This window comes from Plecotus auritus (genome assembly GCF_963455305.1).
Source record: "Plecotus auritus genome assembly, chromosome: 12".
In the NCBI taxonomy this organism is placed as follows: domain Eukaryota; kingdom Metazoa; phylum Chordata; class Mammalia; order Chiroptera; family Vespertilionidae; genus Plecotus; species Plecotus auritus.
Genome location: NC_137778.1, coordinates 30,513,161 through 30,528,975, shown reverse-complemented (window position 1 = coordinate 30,528,975; position 15,815 = coordinate 30,513,161). Strand labels below are relative to the sequence as shown.

The 15,815-nt window shown below is 44.4% G+C and overlaps 2 protein-coding genes across 2 annotated transcripts; one reads left to right on the top strand and one right to left on the bottom strand.

Moving 5' to 3' along the window:
• The first annotated feature begins 5,261 nt into the window (after nt 1-5,261).
• On the top strand, nt 5,262-7,303 carry SNAPIN (SNAP associated protein). The gene is made up of 4 exons (XM_080649307.1): nt 5,262-5,445; nt 5,705-5,751; nt 5,985-6,103; nt 6,635-7,303. Exons 1-4 carry the CDS (start codon nt 5,300-5,302, stop codon nt 6,734-6,736), a joined length of 414 nt encoding a protein of 137 aa, XP_080505433.1. The 5' UTR covers nt 5,262-5,299; the 3' UTR covers nt 6,737-7,303.
• A 103-nt stretch (nt 7,304-7,406) lies between these two features.
• ILF2 (interleukin enhancer binding factor 2) lies at nt 7,407-15,026 on the bottom strand. The gene is made up of 14 exons (XM_080649306.1): nt 14,920-15,026; nt 14,201-14,260; nt 13,949-13,991; nt 12,941-13,045; nt 11,655-11,732; nt 11,061-11,163; nt 10,893-10,958; nt 10,466-10,582; nt 9,316-9,394; nt 8,971-9,058; nt 8,549-8,610; nt 8,357-8,471; nt 8,060-8,150; nt 7,407-7,908 (listed from the first exon to the last, which is right to left on the bottom strand). Exons 1-14 carry the CDS (start codon nt 14,922-14,924, stop codon nt 7,748-7,750), a joined length of 1,173 nt encoding a protein of 390 aa, XP_080505432.1. The 5' UTR covers nt 14,925-15,026; the 3' UTR covers nt 7,407-7,747.
• Nucleotides 15,027-15,815: the final 789 nt, after the last annotated feature.

Here is a 15,815-nt window from a genome sequence, read left to right as displayed (position 1 = left end):
TTCCCCATACTTTGCTCTCTTTCATCTCTTCCATCTGGCTATTCCTGAGTTATATCCCTTTCTAATAAACTGGTAATCTTGTAAATAAAATGTTTTAGTTCTATGAGTTGCTCTAGCAAATTAATGGAATCCTAGAAAGGGGTCATGGAAATCTCTGGTTTATAGCCAATAAACCAAAAGCACAGGTAACAACCTGGACTTCCCATTGGCATCTGAAATAGGGTTGGGTGGGTCTTCTAGGACTGAACCCTCAACCTGTGGAATCTGATGCTCCTGTCTGGTGGGCTGACCAGGTAGATAGTGTCAGAATTGAGTTGGTGTCCAACAATTGCTTGTTAGAGGTGTTAAAAAAGAAACAACAGTCCAAAATGGAGTCAGCGTTGCTAAGCCACATCACCAAATCAAAATTTAACTAATCTAATTGCAGTGTCAGCTTCTCCCAAACCAGTCAGGAATTACCTGGTCAGCACTAGTGAGTTAATCTGCCTGAGGGAAGGTGACCTTGCCTGAAATAATCCACTCTTAAAGTTCTTGTCCCACCCTCTTTCTGCCTATAAAAACCTTCCAATTTGTATAATCCCTGGGAGCACTCTTCTAGTTGCTAAACAGGATGTTGGCCAATTCATGAGATTTATGAATGGCTTAATAAAGCTAATTATGTCTTCAAATTTACTAGGTTGAATTTTGTTCTTAGGTGTGTGTGTATTTGTATCTGTGAGAAAGGAAACATTAATTTGTTATTCCACTTACTTATGCATTTATTGGTTGACTAGAGGCCCAGTGCATGAAATTCGTGCACAGGTAGGATCCCTAGCTGGCTGCTGGCTGGGGCCTCCCTTCCCATGGTTGGCCAGCCGACCCCGCCCCCTGGTCAAACTCCCAGTTGAGGGGACAATTTGCATATTAGGCTTTTATTATATAGGATTTTTTTTTAATATTTTTATTTTTATTGATTTCAGAGAGGAAGGGAGAGGGAGGGAGAGAGAGATAGAAACATCAGTAATGAGAGAGAATCACCGATCGGCTGCCTCCTGCACGCCCCACACTGGGGATCAAGCCTGAAACCCAGGCATGTGCCCCTGACCGGAATCGAACCCGGGACCCTTCAGTCTGCAGGCCGATGCTCTATCCACCGAGCCAAACCAGCCAGGGCATATATAGGATTCTTGTATGTGTCCTGACTGGGCATTGAACCCCCAACCTTGGTGTATTGTGACAACACTTTAACCAACTGAGCTACTTGGCCAGGGCTGAATTTTGTTTTTTTATGAGACACACACATACACATTGAAATTCGATCCAGGAACCCCTTTAAAGGCACAGTGATGGGAGACACACAGTGAACAAGCTATCTGTGAGAGTCTTGGGTGAAACAAGGGCTCCCAAAATTCCTAAAGTTTTATCATTTTGAGTTTAACCAAAAGTATATCCTTTATTTATTTTTTTTTAATATATTCTATTGATTTTTTTTTACAGAGAGGAAGGGAGAGGGATAGAGAGCTAGAAACATAGATGAGAGAGAAACATCGATCAGCTGCCTCCTACACACTCCCCACTGGGGACGTGCCCACAACCAAGGTACATGCCCTTGACCGAATCGAACCCAGGACCCTTCAGTCCGCAAGCCGACGCTCCATCCACTGAGCCAAACCGGTTTCGGCCAAAAGTATATCCTTTAAAGGAATTTCATTTCAGAGGAAAAACCAGGTCAGCAAATAGAGAAGAGAGGAGATGGGGGAGAGCTAAACAAAGAAGATAAAAGAAGAGGACAGATCTCCTCAGCCACCTCGCACTTCCCAGTGCAATGGATGCCAGAACCCCACCCTCAGCTTCTGACTCCTTTGTGATAAGCAGGAGTCCTAGAGTCTGACCTGATATTGGTCTGACCAAAGAATTCACCCATGGGTGAGGTGGAATGGCAGCTCTCCAGGAGCACCACTTGATAAAACACCTGGAATCTCAGGCCTCCTGACTGCCCATCCTACCCCTTCCTCACTCTCACTGTTGTAGGCTGAACGGCACCAGGTGTCTGATAGGTGGGGTCAGGCCAAACCTGGTTCAGCAACCTTGGTACTTGGGTTCTGGCTAGGAAAGAATTCAGAGCAAGACCAAACTGTAAGAGAACATTTATTAAGTAGATTACAGAGGTAGAAAAAGTAATGCCTAGAAGAAATGGGCTTAGCAAACAAGTTCTAGAGGTAAAGGAAGAGCCCTTGGAGCTTGGGGAAGTGCCTAGAGAGAGAGGGGGAAGGGAAAGGGAAAGGCTCTCTCCTGGGACTCTCCTGGGAGAGAGAGCATGCTGGGTCCTCCATCCTAAGGGTTTTTAAGAGTGGAGATTTTAGCCCTAGCTGGTTTGGCTCAGTGGATAGAGTGTCAATCTGCGGACTCAAGGGTCCCAGGTTCAATTCCAGTCAAGGGCATCATGCCTGGGTTGCGGGCTCCATCCCCAGTGGGGGGCGTGCAGGAGGCAGCCAATCAATGATTCTCTTTCATCATTGATGTTTCTACCTCTCCCTTCCTCTCTGAAATCAATAAAAATATATTTTAAAAAAAGAGTGGAGAATTTAGGGGAGTCCCAGGGAAATATCTTAATAGAATATTAGCAGTTTTCCAGGTGTGTCCATTCAGGGTTGTGGTCTCCACTGATTGGTTGGCCAGCACCAGGGCAGGGGGTCATTATTCCATGCTGCTGGTCCTGATGTCAGCTGTGGCTGGTTTTGTTGTTTTTCTGGGCCTGGAGCTGAAATACATCTGAGGCCTAGATGTTATCTCTGGGGAGGAAAGGTCAGGGAGTCCTAACCTCATGGACCAGAGATATGCTAGGGGAGGAAAAGTCACCCTGGAGGTGAGGTCCCACCCTACAATTATCCATTGCTAGGCACATGGGGCTTTCCAACCTGGTGACCTTCTGTACCTGACCCCTTATCCTTGCTCTGCTCCTGACTGTCTAACTGCCAACAGCACCGCCGGTACTGCTGCCCCCTTCAGTTCTGCCACTGAAGCATTGTAGAGCTCCCCACACAAAGTTCTGACCTCCCAGAAAGCAGGGTGAATTAGGAAATCCTTGTCCCTTACCTGGACCTAACAAGTCTAACTCTCAGGTCTCCCTCGCCAGTTAAATCCATCACCAGATACCATTCTGTACCCACTACCACCACTACCACAAGAAGAACCCTCTGATAACCCTGACCACCCTCTCTGCCCCATTCAGGGTCCATGGTGGGTGTAGGGGTGCAGCTAACCTGTCAGACAGAGGGTACTGTGTGTGGCTGTATTGCCTGAGCCAGAACAGCTGTTCCTACAGTTTCCTCATGGACCTACCCCACTTCCCACCTTCAAATCGCCAGCAAGGAGGGGGCAGGTCAACCTAAGCACCACCCAGGGGGTGAGGAGATGGGAGACAGAAGAGAAGGGGAGTTCTTAGGATCTCCTTCAGCCTTTATGGAAAAGCCAAGGACTGGAAAGCCACTGCAATGTGATAGGGGTGCAAGCCAGGAGGAGGGGGATTTTGTGCTGAATACCTTGTGTCATGATGCCTGGAATTTGATAAATGTTTAGAGAATGAATAATTGAACCAGCACTGGCCTTCAACCTGATATCAAACTCCAGGGTTTCTGGAAGACCCTTGTCCAGTCTTCCTCACAGAGATATCCAAGGAACCAAGGAAAGGATTCTAAAATTCCCTTTCATCTGACTGGTATTTTAGAATGCAGAATGACCTGGAGAGGAGAAAGACTAGAGGCAAGATCAGGAGGCTGTTGCAATGGCTTCCTGAAAGATAAGAGCAAGTCAAGATGATAAGGAGTGGAAAGGAAAACATAAACCAAAAGTCATTTTCCTCAGAGAACCAGCTTCTTTTTTAAAATATTTTTAATTGATTTGAGAAAGAGAGACATCCATTTGTTTTGTTGTTGTTATTCCTCACCCGAGGATATTTTTCCATTGAATTTTAGAGAGTGGAAAGGAGGGGGAAGAGACACAGAGAAACATTGATTTTGTTCCACTTATTTATACATTCATTGGTTGATTCTCATGGGGGAATCAATCAATCCTGCAACCTTGGTGTATTGCAGGATGCTCTAACCCAGTGTTCGGCAACTCATTAGGCAACTCATTAGTCAACAGAGCCAAATATCAACAGTACAATGATTGAAATTTCTTCTGAGAGCCAAATTTTTTAAACTTAAACTATATAGGTAGTTACATTGTTATTAACTTAATTAGGGTACTCCTTCAATCGCACTGTACGTGTTATTTTGTGGAAGAGCCACAATCAAGGGGCCAAAGAGCTGCATGTGGCTCGCAAGCGGCAGTTTGCCGACCACTGCTCTAACCAACTGAGCTACCCAGCCTTGGCTAAAATATTTTTTACTGTGGCAAAATGCACATTACACAAAATTAAGCACTTTAACCATCTTTTTAAAATTTATTTTAGAGAGGAAGGCGAAGAGAGAGAGGTAGAGAGAAACATCTATGTGAGAGAGATACAGCTATCTGTTGCCTCTGGTATGCTCTTGACCCATTGATGTTTCTTTCTCTCTCTCCCCCGCCTTCCCCTCTAAAAGTCAATGAATGGCCCTGGCTGGTTTGGCTCAGCGGATAGAGCGCATGCCTGGGGACTGAAGGAACCCAGGTTCCATTCCAGTCAAGGGCACATGCCCAGGTGGTGGGTTTGGTCCCCAGTGGGGGGCGTGCAGGAGGCAGCCAATCCATGATTCTCTATCATCACTGATGTTTCTCTCTCTCTCTCTCTCCCTTCCTCTCTGAAATCAATAAAAATATATTTTAAAAAATAATAAAAGTCAATGAACGAATCCTTGGGTGAAGATTTTTTTTAAAAGTGTACTCGTAAATTTAGAAATAAAACTGTACTATGAATGTAATCTGGTTTTCTCATAAATTAGGCTAGGAAGGCTACTGACAAACTAGGGATTTAAGAATTAATTTTTCAATAAAAATAAATAAAATAAAAAAGATATTAAGGAAAATAAATAATAATAAAAAGAATTTATTTTTCACCTTTGGAGAAAACAACAAGTACCCGTCTCCCAAGATTATTCCTTCCCCTAAGCTTCTGAAGTCTGGAGATTTTAAAAATCAGGCCTATAAAGAAGTACAACTCCCGGAGCGTTAATGGCCCGGCCTTGTCCCCGCCCCGCCGGCTCCAGAGACTCCATTTCCCAGAAATCCCGGAGGCTGAGCGGGAGGCCGCATTACTCGAGCGCCCCCGCGCGGCGTACTTCGGAGGGGCTTCAGTTCCCGGCGGCCCTCGCGGCAGGTTCCGGGATAAGGGTAATTCATGATGGCGGGGGCTGGTTCCACCACTGTGTCCGGGGCAGGGACGCCGGTGGCGGGGCCCGCAGGCCGCGACATCTTCGCCGAGGGGCTCCTCGAGTTTCTGCGACCCGCTGTGCAGCAGCTCGACTCTCACGTCCACGCCGTCAGGTGCCCGAGAGGGGAAGTTGGGCGGGGCCTCTCGATTTCGGTTTTTTGTATGGGGCGGGGCCAAGAAAGGGCGGAGTCCAGATGGGTTGCTGCCAGGGTTCTTATGGGGCTGTGGAGCTAAGAATATGGGAAACTGGAGGCTGGACGGAAGGCCTCCGGGTGCGGGGGTGGGCGTGCGGCTCAGCACTTGGGAAACACGTAGGGGAACAGGTTTCTTGGGTCCATTGATTGACCCTGTAGGTCTTGTATTTCTTTGCAGAGAGAGCCAGGTAGAGCTGCGGGAACAAATTGACAACCTAGCTACTGGTGAGTAACCATCTCTGTATTCGGAATCCTTCGGCTTGAACCTTATGTTTTGCCGTCCGTCCTCGAGGCTGAGTTTCTGTCACTTCCTTGCGGCATGGCAACGCTGCCTCAGATTCCTTTAAGTTTCTCGTGACTATGGTCCTTGTGGTGCAAGAGTGTTTTCCATCCTACTTTGCCAAAAAAACAAGAAATGAGCCAGTAGATATTAGTTGCACCTTACATTACACCCACAGAGCTGTGCCGTATCAATGAGGATCAGAAAGTGGCCCTGGATCTCGACCCCTATGTAAAGAAGCTACTTAATGCCCGGCGACGAGTTGTCTTGGTCAATAACATTCTACAGAATGCCCAGGTAAAAGTTTCCTACCAACAGTGATTCTTTGCTCTGCTTTGTAAGTTCTCAGTGTATATCTCCACTTTTCAAGAGATGTCTCCTGTCTCCAACTCAATGAAAGTCATTCTTCAAGTCTTTGGGGAAAGGGAGTTGTCAACTGAATTAGTGTCTGCCATACTAGAACTGTTTATTCTTTATTTCTTTAAGTATTTTTATTGATTTCAGAGAGGGAGAGGGATAGAAACATGGATGAGAATAATCGATTGGCTGCCTCCTGCACAGCCCAGTGAGGATTGAGCCCACAACCTGTGTATTTGCCCTTACTGGGAATCAAGCCATGACCTCCTGGCTCATAGGTCGAAGCTCAACCACTGAGCCACACCAGCTGGGCTAGAACTGTTTATTCTCAATTCTCGGCGGCTCTTATTTATTCTTGTATACCTTAGGAGACCTACATTGAGATGGAGCCAGATATTTTACAGTGCCCAGGTAACAAGTGAGCTCTAAAGCCTTCCACAGAGCAGTTAAGATTACAAATTTGTCTTATAGGAGCGGCTGAGGCGGCTAAACCACAGTGTTGCCAAGGAAACAGCCCGAAGGAGGGCAATGCTGGATTCAGGAGTTTACCCCCCTGGCTCCCCAAGCAAGTAACAGAAGATGGGCCTCAGAATAGCTCAAGTACTATTTCCCACCTGCCTCATTTCCTTCAGGACACCCTATAACCCTGGGACATCCAGACAATCCTATGGATTGTTTGAAGCACTTAATAGTCGTACCCATTTATGTGGGGGTCCACAGAAATCTCTTCAGCAGGACTCAAATCTTCAAAGGATTTATTCTAGCTCTTCCTTCCTTCCAAGAATGAGCTGAGACCTCTACATTTTTTAAAGGTACATACTCAAGTTCCTAGTTAACTTTCTTCAAATCTAGTTAACCAGGAAGGGGCTTCTTGTTCCATGGCTGGAAAAGTCGGTAAAGTTGTTGGGGCCTGGGCAGCACATCCTCTACCTGTGACTTCTCATTTTCCTGTTGTATGCTTAGGGTTTGGAGAGCAGGCACCCATCCACCCTCTTGTAGATTTCACTGGCTTGAACACAGTAGTCTTGCTGGAACCATTTAATTCAATAAATGCTTAAACAACATTCTAGTTTACTTTGGTATATGGAAAGGTTCCAAGAATCTTTGTACTTTAATAAATTCAAATACAGCTTCAAATTGTGATCTAGTGTTCACAATGAAAATACTCGCATAGCATTTTCAATGAAGAGTACAGAAAGCAAAAAAGGTGGCCAGATAACACGGAAATACAAGACCAAGAAAGCCCTACTAGGAAGTACTTTATTTTTCTTAGAAAAAAAAAATTTTCCAGGCATGAACAGTTGACGTTTCAACAACAAAGTACTGGTTGAGAGGTTTCGGGGAGCTGGGGATTCTACAACATTATGGAGAAAAGCTGGTCACCTGCTTCACTGGAGATGGGAGACTCCTGGCTCCTCAGTCAGTATAAGAATTCAGTGGGATGACATTTCCTTCCGTAGAGTTTACTTTTATTTTCTTGCTGTCTCCCCCATCCCTCAGAAATGCCACCATAGAAAGCCCAGTAGCAGTTAGCTTAGGCTCCAATCTTCCCCTTGGGTAAGAAAGGGTGGAGAGAAGGGACAGTCACTCCTGAGTCTCCATGCTTTCCTCCTCCTCTCCTTGAGGTGGTTCTTCTGTATTCTCCTCCTCTTCCTCTCCTTCCTTCTTCTCTGGTGGCTTCTCATAAGCCTTTTCTGAAGGTGTCACTATCACTCCATCCCAGGTAGATATTTCAGAAGCAAGATCTAGAAGAGAAAAAAGGTGTGATTTCAGACAAGTAGCCCAGCACACAAGTCATGATCTACACAGTGGAAATATTAAGACATCTGAGTAGTGTAGAGTTTCTTTGTAGACCACAGAATATCCTAAAGAACCTCCAACCCAGGGATCACTCACAGCTGGCATCACCCTCCTGGCCAAGGATCTTCCTAAAGCCACCATGTGAGAGGATTCGGACCAGAGTCTGAGCTGTGTAGCAGACCATGTCCTAAAGGAGAGCAAAGTGAGGATAAATAAGGAAGTATAATCAAAACACCTTCTTTGACTAACATTCTTATGAAAACAGAGATGAAGATAACCTTTTAATTTCAAGCCCCATATCCTTGACCCCTAAAGACCACATTCCCTCTGCCTTCAGACCCAGGAGTATTCAAGAGTGTCGCACAACAGACCATTTCAGAGCTGTCCCAATACCTGCTGTTCCAAGGTCATGACTGTGTGTACTCTGAAGTTGCCACTCTCACAGGGGTCTGTGATACCCATTGACCCTGGCAAGAACAGTCCTGCAGCCAAAATCTGCAAGCAACGCCTGAAACACAGGGAGGTATTAAAAGAGCATACAAGACAGTTTACCTCCAGTCCCACACCCAGAGAAGCAGGCTATACCTGTATGCCACATTTAGGGCCAAAGGCTGTCTGGTGGGGTTGTTCATCACGGCATAGTGCCCCTGGAAAAGAATAAATCAAGTAGGTGTGCCATAAAAAAGCAATCTATTTTCAAACAAACTAAAACTTTAAGCTGTCATGAGGAAAACTAGTTATTAAGGCCAAATCAAAATTTTCATGTTCAGAAGGGATTCTGAAGTGACTGCTCATCTAGTATGTCCTCTCCATTATTACATTAGTGAAATGACAGCAATAATAAAAAAGACAAAGGGGCATTAATTACAACTCTTTTACTATAAAATCTTTATTGGATTACTTGTCCAGCAATGAAATATTTTTTAAGCTTCACCAAACTTCAGATTCTGGTAGATGTCAGAGTATTATTAAATAGGAATGATCAAGAACAACTGCCCTTTACTTACGAGTAGGTCAAGGATCCAGGGTGTGAGGGGCTCAAAGCCAGGAAAACGAATCCTCAGGTCCTTCAGAAGTCTGATGAGAACTTTAACTCTAAAGGTAGGAGGGACCCAGGGAGTAAAAGTAATATGATCATGCACTTCCACATCCGAGGTACACAGCTAAAGCTATTTCCAGAACTACACATTCTCTCCTTTCAATTTCAATTTGAATTTTGCTTAATGTGAAATTCAGAATCCAGACAGAAGGTTGGAGCCAAAATAGTTCTGTCAGAGGAAGTGCAGCAGTATCCTGTACTGTAGTTAGAAGGGTTAAGTTATCATAGCTCAAATAGTGAGGGGGGAACTCACGTAGACTGAGAAGCATTTTCTTCAAACCAGCGAGCATGTCGGATGGCTGCTAAGGCACTCTGCAACACCTTGATGTCCACTAGAAGCACGACAAGCCAAGATGAAACATTCCTATTATTAAGCAATTCAACCCCACTACCACAGTTCAGTAACTTGGAAGGATGACAGGGTAACGTAATTCCTAAACCACACCATGTTCGCCCTGGCCACGTAGCTCAGTTGGTTAGAGCGTCATCCCCAATACATCAAGGTTGAGTGTTTGATTCCCCGGTCAGGGCCCACACAAAAACCATCCAGTTGCCATGGCCGGTTTGGCTCAGTGGATAGAGCACCGGCCTGCAAACTGAAAGGTCCCAGGTTCGATTCTGCTCAAGGGCACATGCCCAGGTTGTAGGCTCGATCCCCAGTGGGGGCTTGCAGGAGGCAGCCAATCCATGATTCTCTCATCATGGATGTTTCTCTCTCCCTCTTCCTTCCTCTCTGAAATCAATAAAAATATATTAAAAAATAAGTAAAACTGCTAAAAAAAAAAAAAAAAAAGCCAATGAATGCATAGATAAGTGGAACAACAAATAGATGTTTTTCTCTCTCTAAAATCAATAAATAATTTTTTAAAAAGGTTGTGGGTTCCATTCCCAGACCAGGCACATACCTAGATTGCAGGTTTAATTCCCTGTCAGGGTACATACACAAGGCAACCAATCAATGTTTCTCTCCCCCTTTCCTCTCTCACTGAAAAAAAATCAATATAAATACATGTCCTGGGTAAGGATTAAAAAACAATAATAAAAATAAAAAATTAATAAACCACTCTATGTTCCTCAGAAAACTCGCTACTTTTCCCCTAGACCAAATCTAGAAGCATACATGATCCACGATGTTTTCCAAAAGCCTAACCCAACTCCATAAGTATTTCCATAGTTCTTAAGCCCTCAAACTGCTTTCCTGGTCATCCTATCTTTGACAATTTCACTAGCAAGCTGGTAAACCTGTCTCCAAATTACAGACGCAGGTAACAAAGTTTGGGAGTAAACTTAGCTTGCAGAAGGTTTTATGTGGAATAGCAACAAGCTAAGTAAACTCAATAGCAACTGTACACCATGTTTTGAATTTCCTCCAAATTTCCCAGCCATGGAAAAAAAGGACTAACAATGGAGTTCTGGATCCAGTTTTCGGAGATTGGGTGGCACTGTTGTAATGAGAATCTTCACTGTAGCATCAGAAGAACTGATCTCAAAGCCAGTTTCATTGGTCAGCATGGTCAAAACTAAAAGAAAAGAAAAAAATCAAAAGCTCTAACTTTCCATTAGTGAATTGATAGGTTTTCAAAAACAGCATGAGTCCAGAATGAGGATTTAGAATACAGAGTTTCAAAGGTAAATATCATGTCAACAAAAATAAAGAAAAAAAACGTAAAGGAGATCAACAGGATTTTGAACAATGGAGATCTTGCCCACACTTCCCCAACATAAAGCTCCCCATGCACATTTCCTTCTGGCCAGACTTTAACTGTATACTGAGAATTACAGATCTGGCTCTTATGACCACTAAATACGTGTTCAGCAACAAACTCAAACCTTCAGAAGGATCCTGTGCTCTTAGGCTTTCCACGACTTTGTTCCCTAGGGCAGCAACAGCTTCCACTAAAATGAGAGAAAAGGAGAGAAATTTGGGCTTGAAAGATCCCTATGCCTCAAACCCAACTGCTATGTTCTTTTTCCATAGCCAGAAAGAGGTATACTCACACGTTGGCAAAATCTTTAGGATTACCACCAGGTCAGCCACATTATGTCCTGTAGTCATTGTTCCCTTTTTATATGATCCAACCTGTCGCACTTCTTCAATTTGCTGTTGGAGAAAGGATTTCAGAGAGAGAGAGAGAGAAAGTGAAAAGACTGCCTAGTTCCTGTCAGAGCTCAGTTACAACACAGCTGCTTATTACCCAGATTTGGAAGTTACACAGGTCAAATCATATCCCAAAACCATTAAGAAAAGCCTGATACATCATGGCGAGCTGAAAACAATAATTTGTTTCACACTAAACCTAGTTCCTGTCAGAGCTCAGTTACAACACAGCTGCTTATTACCCAGATTTGGAAGTTACACAGGTCAAATCATATCCCAAAACCATTAAGAAAAGCCTGATACATCATGGCGAGCTGAAAACAATAATACAAGTCTTGTCCCCAAGATCAGTACCACAAAGGCATCCCATTGTACTTTCCCATGTAGGCGTGGCTTTGATAATAGGTAATGGAAGAATTAAAAAAACAGGAGCTAATGTAATTTCCACATGACCGAGGCTGCCCTTTTCCAGGATTAAATCTTCAAAAACTCACCACTTCAAATGTCCCTGGAGCCACAATCAAATTGTCAATCACATTGTTTATTTTTGTCACCAGAGAAAGGATAGAGGCCTGAAAAATAGCAGGAAACAAAAACAACCCCAGGTGAAAAATTATAAGCAACTTCACAGTTTGAATTATTTCCCCCTACCAGCCGTGGGCAAACTACAGCCCGCGGGCTGGATCCGGCCCGCGGAGCCGAAAGAGCGGAGGGTTCTCTTGCTCTCCCCTCCGCTCCTTTACTTTGAATTTATATTAGTTCACACAAACACTCCATCCATGCTTTTGTTCCGGCCCTCCGGTCCAGTTTAAGAACCCATTGTGGCCCTCGAGTCAAAAAGTTTGCCCACCCCTGCCTAGTCCCTTCCATGCAAGCTGAATCAATACCAATGTAGTGCTTTGAAAACACCCATCTGGCCTTGAATGCGCCAGAAGAAAACTTTTTTTTCTCTCAAAGACAGATTCCCCAATAAAAATATGAACCCATATGTAATCTGGCACTCTTCCTCCACCCACAATGAGAAATAAGGAGAACAATTTTAGAGTAGTCCACTTTGCCAGTTTTGTTTTCCATGGTTTCAGTTACCTGCAGTCAACTGTGTTAGGAAAATATTAAATGGAAAATTCCAGAAATAAACAATTCATAAGTTTTAAATTGTGCACCATCCCCCTCAGGACTTGAGTCACCCCTTTGTCTAGTATATCCATGTTGTACATGCTACCTGCCTATAGCCCTCTCTGTTATCAGAGCAACTGTTGAGGTGTCACAGTGCTTCAGTTCAAGCAAGCCTTCTAGTAAGCTGCCTAAAGCTATGCCAGTGCCTATGTCATTCACCTCACTTCATTTCCTCATGTAGGCATAGGATCGTATCATCCACATTACCACATGAAAGAGAGTGAGCACAGTACAGCAAGAGATTTTGAGAGACCATATTCACATACCTTTCATTACAGTATATTATTATAATTGTTCTATTTTAGAAGTTACAGTTACTGCTATTAAGCTCTTACTGTGTCTAATTTGTAAATTAAACTTTATCATAGGTACATATGTATAGGAAAAAAGATAGTATATACAAGGCTCAGTACTATCCGCAGTTTCAGCCAAATGGTGAGGGTCTCAGAACATACACCCCATGTACAAGGCTGGGAGGAGGGAGGAGAGGGAGGCTAATATAAACCTGTGAAGTTTGGGCTCTGATAACAGTAACCTCACCAGTAGTTCCTCACTTCTCTAGCTTTCTCAGAGAAATCACAGGAAAAAAGCCAAAAGAATATACCTGTTCAGCAGAATTAGGAGCAAGGTCCTGATTTCTTTTCAGCAATGCCTCACTGAAGGAAGATTCATCAGGTGCTGGCTTAACCCGAGGGAAGGCCATTTCACACTAAACCAGAAATAAACAACTACTTATTATTTGTTAAAATAACATACAGCCCTGGCTGGTTTGGCTCAGCAGATAGAGCATTGGCCTGCAGACTAAAGGGTCCCAGGTTCGATTCCAGTCAAGGCCACATGCCCAGGTTGCGGGCTCCATCCCCAGTAGGGGGGAGCAGGAGACAGCCTATCAATGATTCTCTCTCATCATTGATGTTTCTACCTCTCCCTCTCCCTTCCTCTCTCTGAAATCAATTATATTTTTAAACTCTTTATTGTTTAAAAGTATTACATAAGTCTCCTCTTCCCCCATTTACCTCTCCCCAGCAGCCCCCACTCCCACCCCCCCCAGCACATGCCCTCACTACCCACCCACCCCTGCCCCCTATCTGTGTCCATCGGTTATGCTCATATGCATGCATACGAGTCCTCAATAAAAATATTTTTTTTAAATAATATACTTAAAGAAATATTTTATTAAAATAATAATATTTTTTAATAATATATGCTACAACAGAAAAAACTGAAAACAAAAAATCGTTCATCACTTGTTTTTACTCCTTAAGATGTCCAAACAAGGACACAAACTGGAAGAAACAGCCATAACTTAAGCTCTTGCCACCTTTATATTAACGGATAAGCCAGAGATACAATAACTATTCAGAACAAACATAACAAACATGTTACTGCCAATAGTAGCCAAGGAATTAGCTTACCTACCCTGCTTACTGGTATACTGTTTTTGTATGTAAAGCATCATGCAGCTGATTCAAAACCCCAACTCTAGTCACTAATCCCTTTTCCTACTGCAACCACCATTGTAACAGGGAGATGCTGGGCTCCAGGAAACTACAAGTGGAAAGTGGGCAGGCTCCATTTCTGTCAATGGGGGAACAGGGGCAATGGTACTTACCAAATAGAAATCAAATGGGATGTGTGGCACAAAGGGCCTGAACCTAAAACAAGAGAAACAGTCCAAATTATTAACTACAGAAAATAAAGTAACTTAGCATAGGGGGCCAAACTCGTTTAGCAGGAGAGCATGTGGTTTCTAAACCACGGCTGGATCTCACAAAAGCAGGTACCATTAGTCCCCTCCAAACTCTTCCGCGGATGACGGAAATGGGAACTAACCAGCGCGGGGGTGCTAAAAACTGGCACTCACCCTCCTCCTGGGCCTCCTCTGGAACCAAAGCGCCCGCCACGACCTCGGCCTCTGTCACCCCTGGAAATTCATAAAATAAATAGACTTTAACCTGTTTCTCCACCATACTGGCCTAGCATTTCAAGTTTGCCTACCTCCATCTCCGAACTTTACTTTGGAAACTAAGAATCCCCATTCTCACATTTCTCCCCATTTCAAAAGCCCAACCTCACCCATGACCCCCTCGTTCTGGATACTTTAATCAAAACCCACACCAAATAATGACGGGGCTCCAACACTGAGCCCCTACAAGATATAACCCATAATCCCTGGGACACGCCAACTCTAACACGTCAGATCCTAAAGATTGCTTATGTCTTCACTGAGATAGTAGAACATTTCTCGGGCATATCTGGTCAAGCACTCAGAGGATGAAGGAGGCCACGTTCAAGCCTTCTCAGGCTACATGGGAGACAAGAGGGTTGCTCTTCCTGGGACCTGAGTACACCCCTCACCTGAACCCCTCAGAAATGGAGTTGTGGAACCCTCCATCCCAGGCCCAGGTTTCCCCGCCTTCGCGGCCTCCGATCTCCCCCACTAGCCCAGACCCGGAGTTCTCAGGTTTTAGGGCAGCCCCCAGACACGTGGTCCTTTCCGGTCCTCCGACTCCTTCCGGCCCACCTCCCCAAAGATCTCGGCCAAATACCCCACACTTTTCCAGACCACCTCAGTGTCCTCACCTCATGGCGCCCTAAATCCTGAACAATGGAAGCCACACCAACCGCCCCTCTCCTCCGAGAAGCCGACAGGCAGAGAGGTGGCTTGCCGGCGTATTCCAACAAACTACGGTGCGATTGGCTCCCGCCTTACTCCTCCGCTTATGCCTATTGGTTTACCGTAGAAAGCAGGCTTGTAAACCAATAAAAATCCCTGCTGTGTCAGGAACTAGCCAATAAGAATAGACTAGACAGTAATGACGATTTTTTTTTTTTTTTACCAGACATTAGACGGCGCTGTGTAAAGCGATCAGGACAGAGACTACGTAGAAAACTTTCTATAGGAATCATGAAACGCTCACACTCGCGGAAGCAGAGTGGCGCAGCGGAAGCGTGCTGGGCCCATAACCCAGAGGTCGATGGATCGAAACCATCCTCTGCTATCGAGGCTCTTTTTATTTTTTTTTCCCTTCACTAGAATAAAAGAGAATTTTTACTTTTTCAGTAAAAGTAAACGCCATCCTTCTACTTTTTCCTCCCTCAAAAAACGCAATCTTTGGAAGCTGTTTTTTTCCATTAGCAAGTGAAGTGAGAGAATAGGAAGGGACTTTAAGCAGCAATGAACACTACTCAGAAGAAGCGGCTTTGAGAAAAGGAGGCATGTGTTGATTGAACCAGAGGGGGAAAAGCACTGATGCTGAGGGATTAGAAACTGAGGCAGCTTCGGAAAGAGATTTCAGAAAAAGCGAGCAAGGGAAGAAGCAAGGAGAGAAGGACCCGGCCCATTCCCTTGGCAGTTTCCCCGCACTTCTTTTCTTTCCTCATTCTACAAACGGACGGATTTTACTCTTATGCGAGGTTTCACTAGTTACATATGCCGATGTGCCGTATTTGCGTTTAAATCAATCAGATTACTACGT

Bases quoted from the DNA above. Each gene is read 5' to 3' on its own strand.
- ILF2 (XM_080649306.1), bottom strand. The intron at 10,583-10,892 runs GTTTGAGTTTGT...CTTTTCTTTTAG, and splicing joins AGCACAGGATCCTTCTGAAG to TTTTGACCATGCTGACCAAT. The intron at 9,395-10,465 runs GTTAGTCCTTTT...TCGTGCTTCTAG, and splicing joins ACTGGATCCAGAACTCCATT to TGGACATCAAGGTGTTGCAG.
- SNAPIN (XM_080649307.1), top strand. From the start codon at position 5,300: ATGATGGCGGGGGCTGGTTCCACCACTGTGTCCGGGGCAGGGACGCCG. The intron at 5,446-5,704 runs GTGCCCGAGAGG...ATTTCTTTGCAG, and splicing joins TCTCACGTCCACGCCGTCAG to AGAGAGCCAGGTAGAGCTGC. The intron at 5,752-5,984 runs GTGAGTAACCAT...TTACACCCACAG, and splicing joins AATTGACAACCTAGCTACTG to AGCTGTGCCGTATCAATGAG.